The 23,329-nt window shown below is 45.9% G+C and overlaps 1 protein-coding gene across 2 annotated transcripts in view; it reads right to left on the bottom strand.

The window, feature by feature from the left end:
• The window catches only part of TMEM154 (transmembrane protein 154), a 55,696-nt gene that overhangs the window by 15,671 nt on the left and 16,696 nt on the right, over window positions 1–23,329 (bottom strand). For both annotated transcript variants that reach the window (XM_088447880.1, XM_088447889.1), the window contains exons 3-4: window positions 9,590–9,617; window positions 4,723–4,808 (exon numbers count right to left, since the gene is read on the bottom strand). In XM_088447880.1, coding sequence (XP_088304006.1) covers window positions 4,723–4,808; window positions 9,590–9,617 — 114 coding nt within the window. The remainder of the gene's footprint in view (window positions 1–4,722; window positions 4,809–9,589; window positions 9,618–23,329) is intronic.

The following is a 23,329-nucleotide window of genomic DNA, read 5'->3' as shown; positions in this document are numbered from 1 at the left end:
AAGACAGAAAAAATGAAGAATTTTTTTATTGTTTGTGGAGCGCACTTTGAGGGTTACACCACCCTTTAACAGACAGTCGCACGCTTGTCGCTGCTGCTTTGAGGACAGTATCATATGCAGTGACAGTAGACTTGTCAGAAATAGTTGGAACGTCCTTCAGTCGGGACCAGATGTCCAAACCGGCCCTTGACTTATGACACAGGCGCACGCTTGGCACTGCTACTGTGCTGATGCACGTGTGGCTACATCGCACACAAGTCACAAACACATAAAAAATAGTTTTTTATTTTTTGGAGCACTTTGAGGGTTACACCACCCTTTAACAGACAGACGCACGCTTGTCGCTGCTGCTTTGAGGATGCAGGTGCGGCTACAGCCCACACAATTCACAAAGACAGAAAAAAATGAAGAATTTTTTTATTGTTTGTGGAGCGCAATTTGAGGGTTACACCACCCTTTAACAGACAGACGCACGCTTGTCGCTGCTGCTTTGAGGATGCAGGTGCGGCTACAGCTCACTCAATTCACAAAGACAGAAAAAATGAAGAATTTTTTTATTGTTTGTGGAGCGCACTTTGAGGGTTACACCACCCTTTAACAGACAGTCGCACGCTTGTCGCTGCTGCTTTGAGGACAGTATCATATGCAGTGACAGTAGACTTGTCAGAAATAGTTGGAACGTCCTTCAGTCGGGACCAGATGTCCAAACCGGCCCTTGACTTATGACACAGGCGCACGCTTGGCACTGCTACTGTGCTGATGCACGTGTGGCTACATCGCACACAAGTCACAAACACATAAAAAATAGTTTTTTATTTTTTGGAGCACTTTGAGGGTTACACCACCCTTTAACAGACAGACGCACGCTTGTCGCTGCTGCTTTGAGGATGCAGGTGCGGCTACAGCCCACACAATTCACAAAGACAGAAAAAAATGAAGAATTTTTTTATTGTTTGTGGAGCGCAATTTGAGGGTTACACCACCCTTTAACAGACAGACGCACGCTTGTCGCTGCTGCTTTGAGGATGCAGGTGGAATCTAGACGGGATTTGGAGCCGGGGACACACTACCTCCATCAATTGTCTAAATCCCACTGCACTAATGGCGGATACCGGACGCACGTCTAACACCAACATAGCAGTCAAGGCCTCAGTTATACGTTTTGTTTCAGGATGACTGCTGTCGTACTTCATCCTCCTCGCTAGGGACTGTTGGAGGGTCAATTGTTTAGTAAAGTAGTGGTGTTCCTACTTCCTCTCTGGGATGATGAACAACTCCCATCAGCAGCAACAGCACTAGGAGGAAGTGGTTCTTGATCTTTCCCTATTTTATTTTTATCGGAGAAAGTTTGGTCCTCCATTTATGTTCTATTGATATATACGTGCGGCTAAGGCGCACACAAACACAGAAAATATTTTTTAAATTTTTGCTGGAGAGTAGTGCACTTTGTGGGTTACACCACCCTTTAAGAAATGAGCCAGCCGGCTCTTTACTTAAGGGACACAGGCGCACGCTTGGCGATGCTCCTTTGTTGATGCACGTGCAGCCACAGTGCACACAATTCACAAACACAGAAAATATATATTTTTTTTGTTTGGAGTGTACTTTGGGGGTTACAGCACCCTTTAATGGTCAAGCCAGCCGGCCCTTTACTTATGACACAGGCGCACGCTTGGCACTACTTTGTTGATGCACGTGCGGCTACTGCGCACACAATTCACAAACACAGAAAATGTTTTTTTATTTTGTTTGAAGTATACTTTGGGGGTTACAGCACCCTTTAACGGTCAAGCCAGCCGGCCCTTTACTTATGACACAGGTGCACGCTTGGCACTACTTTGTTGATGCACGTGCGGCTACTGCGCACACAATTCACAAACACAGAAAATATTTTTTTATTTTGTTTGGAGTGTACTTTGGGGGTTACAGCACCCTTTAACGGTCAAGCCAGCCCGCCCTTTACTTATGACACAGGCGCACGCTTGGCACTACTTTGTTGATGCACGTGCGGCTACTGCGCACACAATTCACAAACACAGAAAATATTTTTTTATTTTGTTTGGAGTGTACTTTGGGGGTTACAGCACCCTTTAACGGTCAAGCCAGCCCGCTCTTTACTTATGACACAGGCGCATGCTTGGCACTACTTTGTTGATGCACGTGCGGCTACTGCGCACACAATTCCCAAACACAGAAAATATGTGGGGGGTTTTTGCACTTGGGGGGAGCACCCCTGATGGACAGAGCACCCCCTGGACAACACTACAGCACCCCTTTAGGACTGGGACTCTGCACAGGACTTTGGAGTGGACACAGCCCCTATGGACAACTCACTGCACAACACAGTCCAGCCAGACCCTATGGACTTTGGAGGAGTGGACACAGCCCCTATGGACAACAGCAGCACAGCACAACACAGCCAGCCCCTATGGACTTTGGAGGAGTGGACACAGCCCCTATGAACAACAGCAGCACAGCACAACACAGGCAGCCCCTATGGACTTTGGAGGAGTGGACACAGCCCCTATGGACAACAGCAGCACAGCACAACACAGCCAGCCCCTATGGACTTTGGAGGAGTGGACACAGCCCCTATGGACAACAGCAGCACAGCACAACACAGCCAGCCCCTATGGACTTTGAAGTAGTGGACACAGCCCCTATGGACAACAGCAGCACAGCGCAGCACAGCACAACACTACTCTGCACTACACTACACTACACTACACATCCCAGCCAGCCCTAACTCCCACCCTCCCTCTTCACTGTCCACAGCCGAGTGAGAAAATGGCGCCGACGCGGGTACGTTATGTAGGATCCAAAACCTGCGAGACCCGGAAGGCAGGATGATGACGTTTTGCCTCGATTTCAGATCCGAGTCAGGCGGGAAAAGTCGAGCCTGACTCGGATCGGCCTCGGATCGGGGGGGCTCGGGGGGGTTCGGATTTCAGAAATCCGAACCCGCTCACCCCTAAAATTTATAAAGCTATAGCAGTGTCTCTCAACAGGTCTGTCAGCCTGCTCCCCAGGTAGTGAGAGGCTGCCCAGGGAAACTGACACCTTTTTATCAGCCACTCATAGGTGGTCTGGCAACTGAGGCTGCTCATTACCGAGATAATTACCATACAGAAGCTAGGAAACTGGGGTATATATAACTCCCATCAACAACTTCCCCAGTGCTTTTGTCACAATACAGTATGTTAAGCCACAAACGACTCACAAGAGTGCAATCTTGCGGCACATATTTCACAAAATAGTGCTCAATTGTAAATTAGTGTCAAAATGTGAGGCGTTTATGGACACCATTGGCCATTTGTGTATTAAATTGTATATACATTATGCACACAAAAATGTATATATATTTAAATAAGGAAATTAGTATTTATTTTTATGTGCAATAGTTTTTATGAGTTTTGTTAATGAGTTAAACTATAAAAATATGAATTCAGTATAGATATAGGTATAATTTTTACATTATATTTATGCTAGCAACATGCAATATACCACAGGGTGTAATCACTTAGTGCATCACCAGTCATGCTGTCTTTTATTTCAGTACTTCAGTTAAAAATAAAATGATACCGGATGTGGTATGTGGTGATTGGCAATTTGATATTAGTAAAACGAAACATATATTGGCACATTTCTTCAACAAAGTTACGGTTATGAATCATTATAGTTTAGCAACATTTCTGACAGATTCATACAAGATAATATCACTCAGCAAAAAATTATCAAACAGCAAAGCAAATGAACTGCAGCATAGCATGTTTGTTACGTTCTGGGTTGTTTGTGGACCCGGAGTGGTAGCAGGAGCGATCACAGAAGTGGGTTTGAATATAATACTAGGTTTTTTAATATGTGCTTGAGTAGACATAAAATATGGCAGTAAATAAAAGTCCAGGTATATATAAACATGCACTAGAGTTCTGTGGTGGGAGTAATGGGTTAATGTCCAAGCAGAAACAATTAGAACTGTCCAGGTGTGCAGGTAGTGAGACTGGAATAATCAACCAGGTATGCAGGTAGTGATGCAGGACAATAATAAGCCAGGTATGTAGGTAGTGAACTAAGGCAAATGAGCAGGATGTCAGTAGGCTCAGGCACTCAGGTATGGGCAAGGGTGGTGGAGGAAGCTGGGTAGTCCAGCGGAAGCTAGGAGCTGACAGGCAGACTGGCAGACTGCGAATTTCACAGGAACAGGATAAGCACAGAGAACTCCCTCTCAGCTAAGCTGAGATACACGTTGCACTGGCAAAGAAGGAAGGCACTGAACCTTCCTAAATACCCCATGCCGTGCTGTTACTGGCCGGAGGGAACATGTGACTCACCAGGATTGGCCAGCCGCATCACATGGCCAGAAGGCAAAATGGCGGCGCCCATGCCAAACGGAACGGAGACGCCGCCAGGCCTTACCAGCGCAGAGTGACAACAGGCCCGCACAACAACGCGCGCAGCCAAAGCCCCCCACCAGACAGCCCGCGCCACAACGACCTCACAGGTAACACCCGCCTTGCACCATGCTGAAATACCCTGGCCGTGACAATGTTATCCTACTATCTGATGAGGCAGGATTACACCCCCTGGGTATATAAGGGCTGTAAAAGGACATCATAAAGAGGCAATTATAGAAATTATGTATGTATGCAAGTTAGGATGAGGAGGCCAGATAAATAGGACATGATGACGGCAAATTAAAAGTAGCTGGAACATAATACATACTTCCTTTCCTCATATAGCTCATCCATTTGTCAAGATCATCCATCTCGATTTCCATTACTGATGGGGTATCCTCTTCAAATATAGGACTGACAAAAAGAAAAGCAGAAAAGGTACATTGTCAATAATTCATAGCACTGACCACAGGTCTATAAACGGAATCGGTATGTAATGCCGGCTGTCGGGATGCCTCCTGTCAAAATACCGACAGCGGCACCCCGATGGTTGGTATGCCGGCAGGGGTCGGGTAAGTATACTTACCCTTCCCCCTTCTCTACCTAACCCTAACCCTCCCATCAGGTAGCCTAATCCTAACCCTCCCCACCCCGCACCCTAATCCTCCCCGTTACTGCCTAAACCTAAATCTCCCCCTTTCGTGCCTAAACCTAATCCTTTAGTGCCTAACCCTAACCCCCCCAGTGGTGCCTAACCCTAACCCACTCCCCTAGGGTTGTCTAACCCTAACCTCCCTCCACAAAACCTAACACCGCGACGCTGCCTAAACCTAACACTCCCCCCCACAGCTAATGCTAAGGGCGCCCCGCACTTACCTAGTTCGGGCTGGTGTCCTTCTGGATTCCGTCTTCAGGATTAAGATAGGCGTCGGTATTTCGATGTCTATCTTAAGTCCCGTGTCTGACTTTCAGCGTCGGGATTCAGAACGGTGGCATGCCATCCGCCCAGTGGCATAAGTTCATCCCAGATGCCCGGAGGCAAGCAATCATTTTGTGCCCCCCTATCCCCCATATTTACAGCCCTAAGTGGAGTGAATATATTATGGGTGATGGAGGAGGTGCCACTTCAGTGCTGGCGCCGGTGGAAGGCTTCTCCATTGTCTCCCATACTTCTGCCCCTGCGTCCGCCGTTCTGATAACTCCATCCCCTATAAACATGCAGTGAAAATGTCGTGTCTTCAGGACCTCATGTTCCATAAATATATAAGAAGCTCTGCAAGCATAGTAAATTGCAGAGCAATTCACCTAACTGGAAGAAGCCTTCCATATTTGCTGCATAGTTATCACCTTCTTAATATTTTGAGTGCCAGGAATATTAGAGTCAGGAGTCTTATGGCACAATCCAATAAAACATAACTGGTTTTCATTTATGCTAAAGGCAAAGGAAAAGTAAAGTGTGAAAATTTAATAACTTTTGTCCTCTACTACAAGCAACCTTTACAATAGTAGCACTAATGATCAATAAATCAAGCAAGTATGTGTTTATCTAGAGTGAATACGGTGCACAAATTATATTATGCTATTGTTAATGGAGATAACCAAAGGGTTGGTAGCATTGGAGGTTCCAGAGAGCACCGCTGATATTGGCAACTGCTGTGCCTGCGTATAAGCAGAATTGCGATCCATAGTGAATCAGGTCCAATGTCTTTTATTACACTACCAACCAGTGGCTGCGCACAGTTCAAAATTCAAATAGGGGAGTCATACCAACTGCCAGTAAGTCCCAGCCAGCGATATTTAGCTTTGTTTGAAATGACAGTTGGTGTGACTCCCCTATTTGAATTTTGAACTGCGCTGCAGCCCCCCCTCTGGAGCCGCCAGTGGTTGGTAGTGTAATAAAAGACATTGGACCTGATTCACTACTGATCGCAATTCTGCTTATACACACGCACCGCAGTTGCTAATACCAGCGGTGCCATTTAAATGATTGCATTCACATTGCGATTGCATCCTTACATAAGGACGCCCACTTCCCCTTACTCACATCCGTATACTAGGGGAACATAGCAAAACAATCTATAACCTTACTCAGAAATTGCTACCAGCCACGCATGCTATCAGTGCTATGGCTGCTTATGGCCACGCAGTGGATAATTTATGCTAGCCCCTGCAACGGCATTGAAATGCACTGGCACACGTGCGTTTGGCCGACCACCACAGTTCCCCCCCGTCACCATCCACAAACGGCACTTCCTGTCAATTACTCTGCTCTGGGTCTGTGTAGCCTCTGCAAACACAATTTTGTTTGCAATTGCTAGTTCGCGCACTGGGATGCATACGCATGTGCAGACCGCAACAATCGACCAATTGCGTGCATCTTTGCAACTGCGATCCAAGATGGATCAGGCCCATAGCACCATGCACAGTAAGTGTATATTACAAAACATAGTTATTACCAGTCATGTATCAAGTTGATAACTTGTACCCACGCAAAGTGGCAGCATGCCAATGGAGGAGCAGCCAGATCATAGAGGGGAAGTGCCTTATTCTCCTCCAGATCATGTATGACCCCCAGCACTCTTGAAGTTCATGATTGACCAACAGCTGATTCTCCCCCAGATAAAGGTTGGACCTATTTTAACACCAATATGTGTAACCCAGAGCAATGTTAATAATCACCTAACACACATACAAACACATCACTAGAGAGTCTCTACTTGCCTATCCTGTGCAGAAGACAAAATGGCTCCTGGACAGCAGCAGTGACATGTTGTCTCACGGAATGAGGCATGGATCAAGTAAGCAACACATTACAGTGTGTGGCACTCTGGCAACAAATCAGAGTGCAGCTCATTCATCCTGATATGCTGCCTGACTGCTCTGACTAATGGCTCACCAGTCCCTGCAATCAGACAATACAGGAGAAAAGGACAGGACAGATTTATGAGGACCTGTATATCTTGAACAGAAATGCTACTTGACAAGATTAACATAATTATCTCTGTCTATGCACATATTAGTCAGGGGTGTAAGATGACCATGCACCTGCTACTGCGCTACCACCATGATGCTCCATACTTGAAACTTCTATCCTTCACCAAGATGGCCACCATTAGGTACATGTGCGGCGCCATCTTGGATCACTGTGTTTGAGCGCCACTGTACTACACAGACATGTAGTAGTTAGCTCCGTAGGGGACCTGTTATATTCAGCTGCACCGCCTTCATACATGACTGGATGGTCCGCTGCGTGCTCCACACAATCTCCTCTGCGTATGCATGTAGCTGTGAGTATGGCTGTACTAAACTGCTTCACTGCAATAAACCCAAGCTCCTGGTATATCCCGGTGGGGTGTCTACAAGAATACTTTCCGCTTGTGTCTACTATTTAATAGCTGTTTATACCACAAAATAGTACACAGTAGTACAGACATATTAACATAATTAGCATAATAACATATCTTGTATTAGCTTAAATGTTTCATAAAAATCCCGAAAATGTCCATAATGTTCCATAAAAACCACAAAAATTTGCCTAATGTTTCATAATAATCCAATGGATTCAGACATGTTAAATGTGGTGATAATATGATCTGTATGTTGCCATCTCATTGCATTATTTGGCAACTAGACACAATACCAAAATGCTTGCATTATATCCAAATCGGACTTTGATTTTATCCATTAATACCACAAAATGTCCTAATACATCTCTCTACCCTTTTCTTTATTTTTTATTTTTGTACTTATTTTGTCCTTGCAGTTTGTATGCGCTGTCTGGCACAGCAGAGCACTGTGCTGCCTTAAATAATATCACCAGTCAATAATAATAATTATTTGCCACTTGTGGAGGATCGACCAGTATTACCTGTTATGATTGTAATGCGCTGCTTAATATCTGGTGCTATATAAATAAATGTTAATTATTAGTAACTAAATGCTGGTCTTTAAAACTATCAATAGGCATTTATGTCTGTGTAAACCTCAGGGTAATTGTAAGTAAGGCCGTAACTAAGGGTGTGCGAGCAGTGCTGCTGCACAGAGCGCAGAGCTCTGTAGGCGGCACTGCCGCTCACCCACGGCCCCTGCCTTTGCAGCAGTGCCACCTGAAGCGTCCTTAGGACGCTTCAGGCGTGCACACCAGTGCCATTACAGGATGCTCAGGGCATTGCTGTACTTTCCGGCATTTGTGGCCTCGTCCCATCCGTATGATGTCACACAGGTGGGTGTGGCCTGCGCCGGCCGCCAGGACCACTGGTTACGACTCTGGTTGTAATTGAAATAAAGACATTGGGCCCAATTTAGCTTGAATTGCAATTGCATCTGCGAATCCTAACAGAACACAGTTGCTAATATATGCTAATGTAGCCACAACCTTATCCGTGCATTGAGACGCCCATGCACATGCAGACCAGCGTACTCATCAGGAACATCGGCCACCGTCAACCACTTGTGGCTAGTCTGGCCTGTCTCTAATTCTGCGAGTCTCTGCATACGCACTGAGCTCCTGTGCTGCGGATGTGATCGCACTGGCTAAATTATGGACACCTATTAAATGGGGTGCAAACGGCAAGACACACCTGCATTTTTAAGACCACCTCCTGTCACCTCCTCCAAATGCTCGCTAGCTGTCAATCATTTCTGTGTGTTCGCTGGCTTTCAAGTGTCATCGCAATGCGATTGCAGTGCGATCGTGAGCATGCGCTATGCTGCATACACGCATGCACACAGGATAAATATCACTCTGCTGCATTGATGTTTGCAATTGTGATCCAAACTGAATCAGGTCCATTGTCATCAGTCACCAGTAGCCATGATGCTGATGATGCCATAACATCTAATATTTGCTGTACTGTGTTACTACCACACATGTATCATTAATAGCAGCTTATTAAATCTGCTCAGTTTTTCTATTAAAGATTTAATTTTTGCTTTACAGAGGAGTAATATTTCTTTGTCAGGTCTCCGTAATAAGCACTGAGCTAAGTAGGAGAGGAATGGTAAATGTTACAGCAACGGAAGGCTGGAGGGATACTCAGGGAGATTATGTTGAATGAATATGTGCACTGTAACCTGATACAGATCCCTCGGGTAAATGAACAATTCCTGTTCTGTTATGTGGAATACAAAAGGCACAATGATACACTGCATAAAATCATTATGCATAAAAAATAACTTGTATAGCAAAAATTTACCTTTTAATATCTTCACTTATTGGCGCATCTGAAAATAAAAAAATATATATTTTTATTATTTATTGCATAAGAAATGAAAGTCTTAAGATTTTGTGAAAATCTGAATCTGGGTCATGGTATTCTAAATCAGAACTCTTACCAGTCCAGTCATAGATGGTGCTTCACTCACTCTTGCAAGGCCCTAGGCTTTCAGGTGTTTGGGCCTCCTCCGGTACTTCAGTCTTTCAACCCACTACAACTGACAGCTTGATCCTAATACCAGGGGTGTAACATTAGCCACCCGCAGACCCTGTGGTGGCTTGGGGGACGCAGTTGCTTCGGGGCTGCAGATTCCATGCGGACTAACCGTCTGCATGGAATCTGCTGAAAACATCCCTCCAAAAATGGCCACCACCTAGGAGGAGACAATTCTAGAAATCCTACTGGACCCCTAGCATCTGTCAGGGCAGCACATAGCTCATATCGTTACCCGGAAGTTCCGGGAATGCTAGCGATGCCTGGAAAAGATTCAGAAAGTTGCACCTTCTCCCGTGAAACCCCTGACAATGAGCATGAGACCCCTGACAATGAGCATGAAACCTCTGGCAACTAGCATGGAACCCCTGACAATGAGCATAAAATCCATGAAACCCAGAGCATAAAACTCCTGACAACAAGTATCAGACCCTTGACAACGAGCATGAAATCCCTGGAAACGAGCATGGAACCCCAAAGAGCAGGAAATTTAAAAGAAATTAGTAGTCTTACTGTCAGGCATAAAATGGTGTCAGGGGCAAAAATGTATGTGGCATATTGTGTAATGAGCATTATGGTGTGTGGCGTAATGTGTGGGCATTACGGTGTGTGGCATAATGTGTAATGGGTATCACGGCGTGTGGCATAATGTGTAATGGGCATTACGGAGTGTGGCATAATGTGTAAGGGGCATTACGGTGTGTGGCATAATGTGTAAGGGGTATTACTATAAGGAGGAACATGACAAATAATGTAAAGTGTCTATGAGAGGTGGGGGCGCATTTTTAACTGTTTGCACTGGCAGCCAAATTGCCTAGAAACAGGCCTGTATTAGTTTTACCAAAATACCATGGCGGGCGGGGAGGTGCCAGAAATTTTTTTGGAGGTGGACATAAAAATCTATAGTTACGCCACTGCCTGGTACGTTAGGTACTAGACAATAGTACATAGCCCTATATCCATGTTGAGGGTTTCCTGAAGAATTATGTTCATAATTTTTATTGCAGGAGTAGAATTTTTCAAGAAAACACATTTTGGAGGTATAATTGTTACTGTAATATTTTGAAGTGATCACAATTTTCATTATTTGAAGGTCAACTTTTGCAGAAGCCCGTTCAGCTTGGCATTGCTTAACCAGAAGGGTATTTACACTGCCAGAATCCTTTGTTCTGTGGCAAAAGGTGATAGTAGCTTCTCTGTGGGCCTTGCTGGTTTTATGTGCTGACATTCGTTGTGCTGCACTTTTCCAATCAGAGTGACCATTTGCTGCAAAGGCATTATCATCTGATAAAAACAGTCTACGCAGAAAACAAAATGCCTTACCTTTGCTTGGTGAATAGCACAGACAGTTTTTCTATTTCATCTCTCCATTTGGCTGACAACAGTGAAATATGGAAGTGCAAATATATCGCTTCTGCTTTTCATCCACTTGAGTAGAGATTATGATGGTAACATTTCATAGCAGCGCTCATCACTCCCTTTCCTATACCGGTAATCCCGTATCTCTTCGGTTACAGTTGGCCACAATCCAAGATCACATTCCATGGTATAGTCACAAGAACGATCTACATTTTATCTCTCTCCAAGCCTTGATAAATCTCTCCCTTAATTCTTTCATGGTTCACTTTCTACCTATTAAGTGGCTGTCACTGAAACATTCTTCCTTACACTCCCACTTTTGGAGTTCAATAAAGCTTTTTACTTGGCTCTGTGCTTTTCTTACTGTAAACCTTTTCTCTTGGGGGATAACTTTCTCATTCAGTACCACCTCTACCCTGATGATACCCAACTCTACCTCTCCTTCCCTGACCTTTCCCCTACTGTACTGTATTCTGTAACCAACTGTCTATTTGCCCAGTCCACTTGGATGTCCCAACGCTACCTAAAGCTCAAACTATAATTTTCCCTCCTTCCAATGTGACCCTTTCCCTTGAAGTCTCCCTCACTGTCATTAATTCCACAATTTTCTCATTCTCCTTAGCCTAATACCCTGGTATCACACTGAACTCTGTCCTCTGTTTTGTACCTCACGCCACTCCTCTACTGCTGCACCACTTAAAAAATCACTACACTGGTTCCTTATGTCCTCCAGAATCCAATTCAACTTACTCACTGTTACCAACAAATCCCGCAACACCACTGTCACAATCGTGGGATTTGGAAGCTGTGTTCCCGGACTGGGCCTTGGACCTGTATTACTTGGCGCAGACACTCGCTGGAGGAGACTTGGCCTAATAAAGTTTCTCCACATGAGAGGGTGCAGTGAACTGATAGGAGTTTGAGGAATGGAGAGGTAGCGTGATAACTTGGAAACTACGTGGAGCGGCTGGACAGCCGTGGATAGATGTTGGTAGCTGGGCGGCTATGTGGAGCGGCTGGATAGCCGTGGGTAGACGTTGGTAGCTGAGTGACTACGTGGAGTGGCTGGATAGCCGTGTGGAGACGTTGGTAGCTGGGTGGCTACGTGGAGCGGCTGGATAGCCGTGTGGAGACGTTGGTAGCTGGGTGGCTACGTGGAGCGGCTGGATAGCCATGTGGTGACGTTGGTAGCTGGGTGGCTACGTGGAGCGGCTGGATAGCTGTGTGGAGACGTTGGTAGCTGGGTGGCTACGTGGAGCGGCTGGATAGCCGTGTGGGGACGTTGGTAGCTGGGTGGCTACGTGGAGTGGCTGGGTAGCTGTGTGGAGATGTTGGTAGCTGGGTGGCTACGTGGAGCAGCTGGATAGCCGTGGGTAGGCGTTGGTAGCTGAGTGGCTACGTGGAGCGGCTGGATAGCCGTGTGGAGACATTGGTAGCTGGGAGGCGAATACTAGCAGGGAACACCTTTGGAGCGCAGTGGGAAGGCTCACTTAGTAGAACTAAGAAAGTAGTTGCACTGGCAATTTGTGTCAGCATTGGGGATCCTTTTATAGTAGACGCTGAGAGCTGACAGGCTGAGAAAGAAGGAGAAGATTCCTCATTGGTGGAACGGAAGAATCACATGGGCAATCCAAGATGGCCAAATCCATGGCCTGGGGGTACAGCGCTTCCCGGATGCAACCAGCGGAGACCAGCGATCAGCAGGAGCCGGCGTGGAAGCAGCACAGCAGCCGGACCCTCCAGAGGACAACAGAGGAGACCGCCCTGAGAGAGGAGTACAGCACGGGAGCCGGAAGACAGCGCAGGCCAGCACCCGCAAAGGTAAGCGGCGGGGTCTGATTCTGGGGTCTCCAGGGCAGCATGTGACAGTACCCCCTTCTTCAAGAGTGGCCACCGGACACTTCCTTGGTTTATGAGGAAATTTCATATGGAACGCTTTGACCAGACAGGGCGCATGGACGTCGGAGGCATTTATCCAGATTCGTTCTTCCGGACCATAATTTTTCCAGTCGATGAGGTATTGAAGACGATTGTATTGACAACAGGAATCTAAGATTCTGACAACTTCGAACTCCTCTCCTTGCTGTGTTTGAACACTAGAAGCTTTGGGAAGGACCTTCTGAAATCGGTTTAAGACCAGTGGTTTTAGAAGAGAAATATGGAAAGAGCTTCGAATTCGAAGGAATGGAGGAAGTTTTAGCTTGTAGGTCACAGGATTCAAGACTTTGACGATTGGGAATGGACCAATGTACCGCGGGGCAAATTTCATTGAGGGTACTCGGAGTCTTAGATTTCGGGTTGAGAGCCAGACCATATCCCCAGGTTGGAACTTGGGAACTGCTCGTCTATGGCGGTCAGCAAATCTCTTGTACCGAGCTGAGGTTTTAGTCAGAGAGGAACAAATCTTTTCCCAGATGTTGGAGAACCGTTGAAGAGACATCTTGGCCGCAGGGACATCTAATGTTGGAAGAAGAGGGAAATCTGGCACTCGAGGATGATGACCAAAAACTGTAAAAAAAAGGAGTTGAGTTGGTGGACATGTGAAAATGATTATTGTGAGCAAATTCGGCACAAGGAAGAAGTTCAATCCAGTCATCTTGGGAGGAGGAGACAAAAGTGCGCAGGAACTGTTCCAGGTCTTGATTGACCCTTTCGGTCTGACCATTGGTCTGGGGGTGATAAGCGGTAGAAAATTTGAGTTTTCTTTGAAGGGCTGAGCAGAGTGACCTCCAAAATTTCGCTACGAACTGTACTCCCCTGTCGGAGATGATCTGTTGAGGAAGGCCGTGGAGCTTGAAGATCTCTTTTATAAAACTCTGGGCGAGTAGAGGTGCAGGCGGAAGCCCAGTAAGAGGTACAAAATGAGCCATTTTGGAAAAGCGATCCACGATAACCCAAATGGTGTTGTGGCCCTGAGATGGAGGAAGATCAGAGATGAAATCCATAGAGAGATGAGTCCATGGCTTAAATGGAATTGCTAGAGGCTGGAGTTGACCGTGTGGAACCCGCCGAGGTATTTTGTGTTGGGCACACTTGATGCATGACGATACGTAAGACCTGATGTCCTTTTTCATCGAAGGCCACCAATAGGACCGCTGGATGAATTCAAGGGTTTTATACATACCCAAGTGTCCAGAGAACCGGGAAGCATGGGCCCAATGCAGCAACCTCTTGCGGAGTTCTGGAGCAACAAAAGTCTTCCCAACCGGGGGTATAGAAGATAATTTGGTAGAGGCGAAGAAAGCGGGATTTAGGATTGGTTGGGGCTGTTCCATGGGTAGATCAGGGTTGCTTGTCATGGAACGGGAGAGTGCGTCGGCTTTGAGATTTTGTGAGCCGGGGCGATAGGAGAGTTTGAAGTTAAATCTGGAGAAAAACATTGCCCACCGGGCTTGACGAGGGTTCAAGCAATTTGCAGATTTAAGATAAAGAAGGTTCTTGTGATCTGTAAAAATGGTAATGGGGTAGTGAGCTCCTTCTAGAAGATATCGCCATTCTTCGAGGGCTAGTTTCATGGTGAGTAGCTCTTGATCTCCGATGGTGTAGTTTTCTGCAGGCAAAATCTTCCAGGAAAAGAAACCACAAGGAAGAAGTTTTTCATCTTCAAACCGCTGGGAGAGCACAGCACCGACACCTTCAGAGGATGCGTCCACCTCCAGGATAAATGGCCGGGTGGAATCCGGTTGCTTTAAGATGGGAGCGGAGATGAAGGCTTGCTTAAGGAGCTGAAATGCCGAGGTAGCTTCGACGGGCCACTTAGTTGGACCTGCTCCCTTACGGGTGAGGGCGGTAATAGGAGCTACCAGTGTAGAAAAACCTTTCACAAACTTGCGATAATAGTTGGCAAATCCTAAGAACCTTTGTATGGCTTTTAAGGAAGAAGGAAGAGACCAATCAAGAATGGCTTGTAGCTTTGAAGAATCCATTTGAAGGCCTGTTCCGGAGATGATGTACCCCAGGAATGGTACAGTAGAGCCTTCAAAGAGACACTTCTCTAATTTGCAAAAAAGTTGATTGGACCACAACCTCAGAAGGACTTCTTTCACCTGGTCTCGATGAGTTTGGAGGTCTTGAGAAAAAATCAAAATGTCGTCCAAGTAAACGACCACACACTTGTACAAAAGATCCCGGAAGATTTCGTTGACGAAAAACTGGAAGACGGCTGGAGCGTTACAGAGGCCGAAGGGCATAACGAGGTATTCGTAGTGCCCATCCCTGGTGTTGAAGGCCGTTTTCCATTCATCACCTGGACGGATACAAATTAAATTATAGGCCCCTCTTAGGTCGAGTTTGGTAAAAACTGTGGATCCCTTGACTCTATCGAATAACTCCGTTATGAGAGGAAGAGGGTAGCGATTCTTAATAGTTATTTCATTAAGGCCCCGGTAGTCAATGCACGGGCGCAGCCCCCCGTCTTTCTTTTTTACGAAGAAGAATCCAGTCCCGGCTGGAGACGTGGAAGGTCGAATGAAGCCTTTACTTAAGTTTTTCTTGATGTACTCTGACATGGCTTGAGTCTCAGGGAGAGATAGAGGGTAGGGTCGGCCTCTAGGAGGATTCTTTCCGAAAATGAGATCTATGGGACAGTCCCAATCACGATAGGGAGGTAATAGATCCTTGCTCTGTTTGCTAAAGACATCAAAAAAACCACCATAAGCTTTGGGCAGATTATTAGAATCCTGTAAGACGGAAGATCAGACAGGTACTACCCGCTGAAGGCAGCCTTTGAAACAATTGGGACCCCAAGAGGTTATTTGCATGGTGGTCCAATCGATTTGTGGTGAATGTCTCTGTAGCCAGGGTAGTCCGAGGACTAAAGAATGAGAGGCTTTGGGAATCACTAGGAAGGACAGTTGTTCGGTATGGAGCACTCCAATGGTAAGTCTAAGTGGTGCTGTACGATGGGTGATGATTCCACTAGTAATGCGACTACCATCGATGGCGGTTAAAGTGATGACTCGAGGCAACGCTTCTATGGGGATTTGATGTTTCTGGGCAAAGTCCGTAGTGACAAAGTTCTCTGCTGCTCCAGAATCTAGAAGAGCTAATACAGCTTTGGAACCTCGAGGAAGTTTAAATGAGCCTGGATGGTGGAATCAGACTTCCTATGTGATTCAATGGCAACTCCTAACTTAACGTCTCTGTCATAAGTTAGGAGGAGGCGTTTCCCGGACGAATTGGACGGATGGGACAGGATCTAACTAAATGCTGAGAAGATCCGCAGTACATACAGAGGTTCTGTCTCTGCCTTTTCTGTCGTTCCTCAGCTGATAGACGAGAGCGGTTGACCTGCATGGGTTCCTTGCCCATAGGAGGAGAGGGTAAACGGGAAGCTGGACGTGGCCTTCTGCGATCAAGTCTGCCTCTTTCCAAGGCACGCTCCCTATGACGAAGATCCACCTTGTTGCAAAGGGAAATCAAACCGTCCAAGTTGGTTGGGAGGTCACGGGAAGCTAAGTCGTCTTTGAGTCTTTCTGAAAGGCCACTCCAGAAGGCAGTGATGAGAGCATCCTCGTTCCAATTGAGTTCTGAGGCCAGAGTTTGGAACTGGACTACATATTGACCGACGGTCCTGCTACCCTGACGGAGGTGTAGAATATCAGCTGATGCAGAAGTGGTTCGTCCCGGTTCGTCAGAAATCTTGCAAAATGTGGAAATAAATTCGGAATAGTTGGAGAGCAGAGGATCCGACTTTTCCCAAAGGGGCGAGACCCAGTCAAGTGCTTGGCCAGAGAGCAGATAGATAATATATGCCACCCTGGTTCTGGCTGTCAGAAAATTGGCGGATTGTAGCTCGAACTGGATTTTGCATTGGTTTAAAAAACCCCTGCATAATTTTGGGTTGCCATTGAACTTGCTCGGAGGGGAAAGCTGAAGACGAGCAGGAGGTAGAAGCGGGGGAACAGGTGACACCACAGGAGGAGAGGCGGCTTGGGAGCCAGCGAGAGCGGGATGAGCCAATAAGGACTGAATGTTGTCCAAGCGTGACGACATATCTTGGATGAACTGGATCAACTGGGCCTGAGAGGTCTCCTGTCTTTCCAGACGAGATAGTACATCCTGCGAAGGATCTACCCCAGATCCTTGACCACTTGCCGAGTCCATCTGGCCAGTGCAAACTGTCACAATCGTGGGATTTGGAAGCTGTGTTCCCGGACTGGGCCTTGGACCTGTATTACTTGGCGCAGACGCTCGCTGGAGGAGACTTGGCCTAATAAAGTTTCTCCGCATTAGAGGGTGCAGCGAACTGATAGGAGTTTGAGGAATGGAGAGGTAGCGTGATAACTTGGAAACTACGTGGAGCGGCTGGACAGCCGTGGATAGATGTTGGTAGCTGGGTGGCTACGTGGAGCGGCTGGATAGCCGTGGGTAGACGTTGGTAGCTGAGTGGCTACGTGGAGTGGCTGGATAGCCGTGTGGAGATGTTGGTAGCTGGGTGGCTACGTGGAGCGGCTGGATAGCCGTGGGTAGGCGTTGGTAGCTGAGTGGCTACGTGGAGCGGCTGGGTAGCCGTGTGGAGACGTTGGTAGCTGGGTGGCTACGTGGAGCGGCTGGATAGCCATGTGGAGACGTTGGTAGCTGGGTGGCTACGTGGAGCGGCTGGATAGCCGTGTGGAGATGTTGGTAGCTGGGTGGCTACGTGGAGCGGCTGGATAGCCGTGTGGAGACGTTGGTAGCTGGGTGGCTACGTGGAGCGGCTGGATAGCCGTGTGGAGACGTTGGTAGCTGGGTGGCTACGTGGAGTGGCTGGGTAGCCGTGTGGAGATGTTGGTAGCTGGGTGGCTACGTGGAGTGGCTGGATAGCCGTGGGTAGGCGTTGGTAGCTGAGTGGCTACGTGGAGCGGCTGGATAGCCGTGTGGAGACGTTGATAGCTGGGAGGTGAATACTAGCAGGGAACACCTTTGGAGCGCAGTGGGAAGGCTCACTTAGTAGAACTAAGAAAGTAGTTGCACTGGCAATTTGTGTCAGCGTTGGGGATCCTTTTATAGTAGACGCTGAGAGCTGACAGGCTGAGAAAGAGGGAGAAGATTCCTCATTGGTGGAACGGAGTCACATGGGCAATCCAAGATGGCCGCACCCATGGACCAGAGGACAGCGCTTCCCAGATGCAACCAGCGGAGACCAGCGATCAGCAGGAGCCGGCGTGGAAGCAGCACAGCAGCGGGACCCTTCAGAGGACAACAGAGGAGACCGTCCTGAGAGAGGAGTACAGCACGGGAGCCGGAAGACAGCGCGGGTCAGCACCCGTAAAGGTAAGCGGCGGGGTCTGATTCTGGGGTCTCCAGGGCAGCGTGTGACAACCACCATCCTTCATACATCTCTAATCTCCTATGAAAATACCCTTCCTCTCTTAAATCTACCTTGACTTTTGCCTCGTCTTTGGTAACTATCTCCTGTGGCACTACCCATTTCTGGAAATCCCTACCACGCCCTATAACACTTTCTCACAGCATTCAACTCTTTAAACACTCTCTGAAAAAAGCTCTCTTTATTGGAGCTCAACCTACTTAGACCTATATTACATTCACTAATGCAACCACATAACTGTCCCAATCTCCACTGAGCCAAACTCGCTCCTCTTACTTCAGCTGTGTTCTCTTCCTATTAGACTGTTAACTCAGTCATGAGAAGAGCCCTCCCAACCCTTTGTTTTCATGTCTGCAATTATGTTGTCTACGTTGTGAGTCCCTGTCTTAGATATGTCTTGCTTTCCCCACTGCTTGGGCTTCACTGCTTGGGCTTACAAATCTACAATAACCAAATAATGTTGAATATTTCTTCAGAACCCCATATATATATGGAATCCCCTCTCTAGAAGTACAAGTAATAAGATTGCACTTCAGAAAGCAGATACTGTAACTTTAGTTTCTGACTCTAAGCCTGATTCAGGGGTCTATTTACTAAGCAGTGTTAGGAGACAGAGTGAAAAGTGATAAGAAAGTGATAATGTGCCAGCCAATCAAATCCCAACTGTCATCTCACAGGCTGTGTTTGAAAAATGACAGTTGGGAGCTGATTGGCTGGCACCTTATCACTTCCTTATCACTTTTCACTCTGTCTCCTAATACTGCTTAGTAAATAGACCGCTCAGTGTCTGACGGATCTCTCTGCATTGGTGCCAATAGCAAGTTTTTGCATACAGCACATGTGCAGATGCAAATTCACCCATCTTTGTGTATGTCCGAAATACTCTGAGATGGGCAGAACTTAGCTGGATCTGTCTTTCTGTAAATTTGGGCTTTTTGGAGCAGCAACTGGGCAGCGACTATGCAAGCACATGGGTTCTCGTGGGAGTGTCATCGACGTGTATGTAATACTGCATGTGATTCTGAGTTGGGTGCATGTAGAAAGGAACCCTGTTTCTGAAGGATCTCCTTTGGGCTGATGTAAGTGCAGATACTTAAGACGACGTGATGTCGGCTGGTGTAAAATCAATGGGTCGCACAGATTTATGCTTGCAGAGGCACAAACCCCCACATTAGCACTACAGATTCCTGCATTAGGATGAGGTAGTAAATTGAGCTACAGCTTCGCTGCAGTCTAAGGGTCCCAGGAAGGAAGCCTCATCTTAGCAAAAGAGGTTTGCAAGAAGTGGCTCTGACTATGTGGAGAGGTTCCACCCCAAGCAAACTCTGCACCCTGAAAAAGCAAGCAGAAACCTGCAGTTCCACTACAGACCCTCACCTGATGGCAAGCACAGTTAAATGGACCAAAACAAATCATCAACACTGCTCTACAGTAATATGTGATCTCATGCACTGGAGATTCCTTATTAAATAATTATATTGGGAGCTAAATGGTTTAGATGCAGGTTTCAAGTTTCTGCCTAAATTTAGCCATACATAAAACAAAGACTGTATCAAAGGTTCACGGGAAAAGTTTAATGTCACTAGATCATCATTTCTAATTCTAGAAAACATAGTGAGTAAATGGAACCTTTCTGTCTAATGTTAGATAAAAGGTGTGTAGCATGTTCTCCAATATGTTTGGATTTGGACAAAATCTCAGATATTATGTATAAATTTGTCAGGTTCTGTAGAACAACACTGACATGTTGGGTTGTCCAGGAGTTTCATGAAATAAACATTTTGAAGTATAATAAACACTTGTGTCAATTCTTGTACTTATAACTTATTTAATGGGTAACTCAAACATTTGTTCCAGTTCTTGATAACTTACCCATTGTGATCTGGTTTTGAAAATAAGAAGCTTACTGGACTTTATTAGTCAACAATAAGTGACAGATAATGGTTTAGTCTGACCAAAGAGACAATAAGGGGGAATTTAATTGTTATAGACGCCCCCTGCTGGGGTCTATATGAATAGGCATCCGATGGAGCATTTCAATTGTTGCTCCATTCGGACACCTAAAGATACGGAGACACACATTTCTTGCAAATTCCTGAGGTGTGAGAAGAAATGTGTCCAAAGCCTGGTTTTGTGGGGGCCCTGATAGTAGTTTGGGCACCCAAACCACTTCTTTAGATGGGTTTAGCCGATGTGCGCAGATAAACCTGGTGCTTGTGGCCGCGATAACTACTAATGGGCGTGCAAACAGAGAAACAATTGATTTGCTCAGTCAAAGGTCCTATTAGTATAGACGCCCAGCAAAGGACATCTGTAACATTTGAATTGCAGCCTAAGAGTCTTCCAATATGTTTGAGTCAAGGGCGCGAAATTTATGAATTGTGCTTTCAATGCATGATTGATTTGAGAATATTGTAAAAGGCTGTGGGGGAAACATGAAATTCAGATGTAAGGAGTCATGAAAGTAGCTCTCTGAAAGAGTAGCTGTGCGAAAACATTAATACAGCATCAATTTGCAAGTGAATTTAACTCCATTATCTCATGTTAGAGGTAAAGTGGAATAAGATTGATTACCACATACTAGTTTATAGGTGTCCCTCCATGCACTGAAAATGACCCCAATTTCGGTGGTGGAATGTTTATATATTGCCATAAAGCTGGGGATTTTGCTAAACTTGGAAGTTAGCCAGCCACCTTGATCCTGTTACTAGTGCTATGAATGTTGAATTTGAGCAGCCAGAAACTAGGGAGTGCCAATTCCTACTATGGGCCGTATTCAATTAGAAGCGAAAAAACATTTTCCACAGAAAAGTAACGCGGATCGGAGGATTTTGCCATGGTCAGAACTTATCTCCAAATTCAATTCCAGCGGGTTTTCACCTACACGGAAAGTCTATGCAATGTAATAGGCGAAAAAGTTTTGCCTAAGAACAGCAGGAGAAAAGAAATGCAACATTTTTTTTTGGGGTGCAAAGGTGGGGAAACCACTCAGAACCCTTGGGACAGCCCCCAAAGGACAACTATGTAAAAAAAATCCCTAGGAAAAACATAAGAATACCCCCAAAAAAGTAAAAAGTGGTCGGACAAGCGTAAAAACTAGTGATATTGCCTATTTGGGGTGATGTAAGGAGGGGCCAAGTGTTTTTGGGATTGCAGGTGTATTTATGAGGGTGGTTTTTCATGTTTTTTAAAAGTTCACTTTTGAGACATATAAAATATGCTTGCACCCATTTTCAAGTACCCCAAACTTGACAGGACTACTTATTTTCACCAAAATATACTGCTTAATGCCATTCTTCACCACTTGTGCAAAGACGCTAATAAGAAGCTGTTGAAATAACTAAAGTACCCCAAACGGTTTTATTAGGGCTTTTCGGACACATCTACATTGATACCCAATGTTAGTGCATCTTTTTGGCGGGTTCAGGCTGATTTCCCTATGGCGAACAGCGGGGACATGCACAATAAGTTTCCACGTCCAAAGCACGCGATGTTGGCGTCAAGTCGTGCAGGCAAAACTTTTCCGCGGGTGTATAAGTGGGAAATGTGAAAAAATATAGTTTCATTTTTGTTTTAAGATCAGGGCCGGATTGATGGCCACATGGGCCTGGAGCTGAAAATGGCCAAGGGCCTATTATGAGAAGCAGAGGAGGCGTGACCAGTGCTGTGTGGGTGTGTCCAGTGCCATGTGGGCGTGTACCCCCTATACTCTCTGCTCCAATGTCTCCCTAAATATGTAAAGGAAAAAAAATCCTTCATTTTGTGAGGTAAAAAGAAATACAATTTTACTACTTATGATTTAGGGCTGACCGTGTGGAGAGCAGATGGCCAGTCAACATCATGTTGTCAGGACAATGGGCCTATTTTTATGTGGAGGCCTGGAGCTGTAGCTCCATCCGCCCCATTGTTAATCTGGCCCTGGTTAAGATCATCTTCTATCCGCCTTAGTTGTGGAGGATATTATGGATATTAGTTACTATGGATATTATGGAGATAATGTGTCCATAATTTGAGGGTATTTGTCATGAAGAGTTCTGCTAAATATTGTCTAACAACCACATTGGGCAACAAAACCTTTCCATTGTGACAGCACTCTGAAAAATAGCCATAGATCTCTATTACCAAGAAGTGCAAGGCACCACAGTTCACACATTTGCATGTCCATAGGACCCCAAAATTAGTATTGTGGCGAATAGGTCATGTCCAATGCAAGCATCATATCAGTTAATCTTGTTATACGTTGTTTAAAATCTTTGAACTGCACCCTTTGGGCGACCTGTAAGGTTTCCACCATGTCGATGTCCTCAAGGTCGGCCTCTAGGCATGTTCCAGGTTACCCAGCAAGTGCACAGGGAGAATTCAGTAACTGACACAGTTTCCAGGCCACCCAGCAGGTCCGATGTTCCAGGTCATCCAGCAGGTGCACAGGGAGAGTTCATCAACTGTCACATTTTCCAGCGCACAAAGGTGATACATTTTAAATGGCGAAACTCCAAAACAAAGCAACCAATTACAACGTCAACATTTTTCTGCAAATCTACAGATAAGACCTGTAATTTGGTATATGATGTGCCCTGCTCAGACAATGACATCATAGAAATATGTCACTCATAATAGTCATCCTTCTGCTATTAATATATAGATTACTTGTCTTTTGCAAGTATCTTAGCATTCATCTTACTTATAGCAATGAACAATAAGACTTACCTTTTGTAGGTCTTCTACAGTTTTAGGGTTTTAGTATTAGTTTTAAAGCTTCTCTCATTAAAGCAGGCAAAATATTTCTCTGAAAAGTATCTTTATACTAGGGGTGTGCACCGGCCACTTTTCGTGTTTTG

The sequence above is a fragment of the Taudactylus pleione genome, unplaced genomic scaffold (assembly GCF_031769625.1).
Source record: "Taudactylus pleione unplaced genomic scaffold, aTauple2 ptg000021l, whole genome shotgun sequence".
In the NCBI taxonomy this organism is placed as follows: domain Eukaryota; kingdom Metazoa; phylum Chordata; class Amphibia; order Anura; family Myobatrachidae; genus Taudactylus; species Taudactylus pleione.
This window is presented reverse-complemented; position numbering and strand designations above follow the sequence as displayed.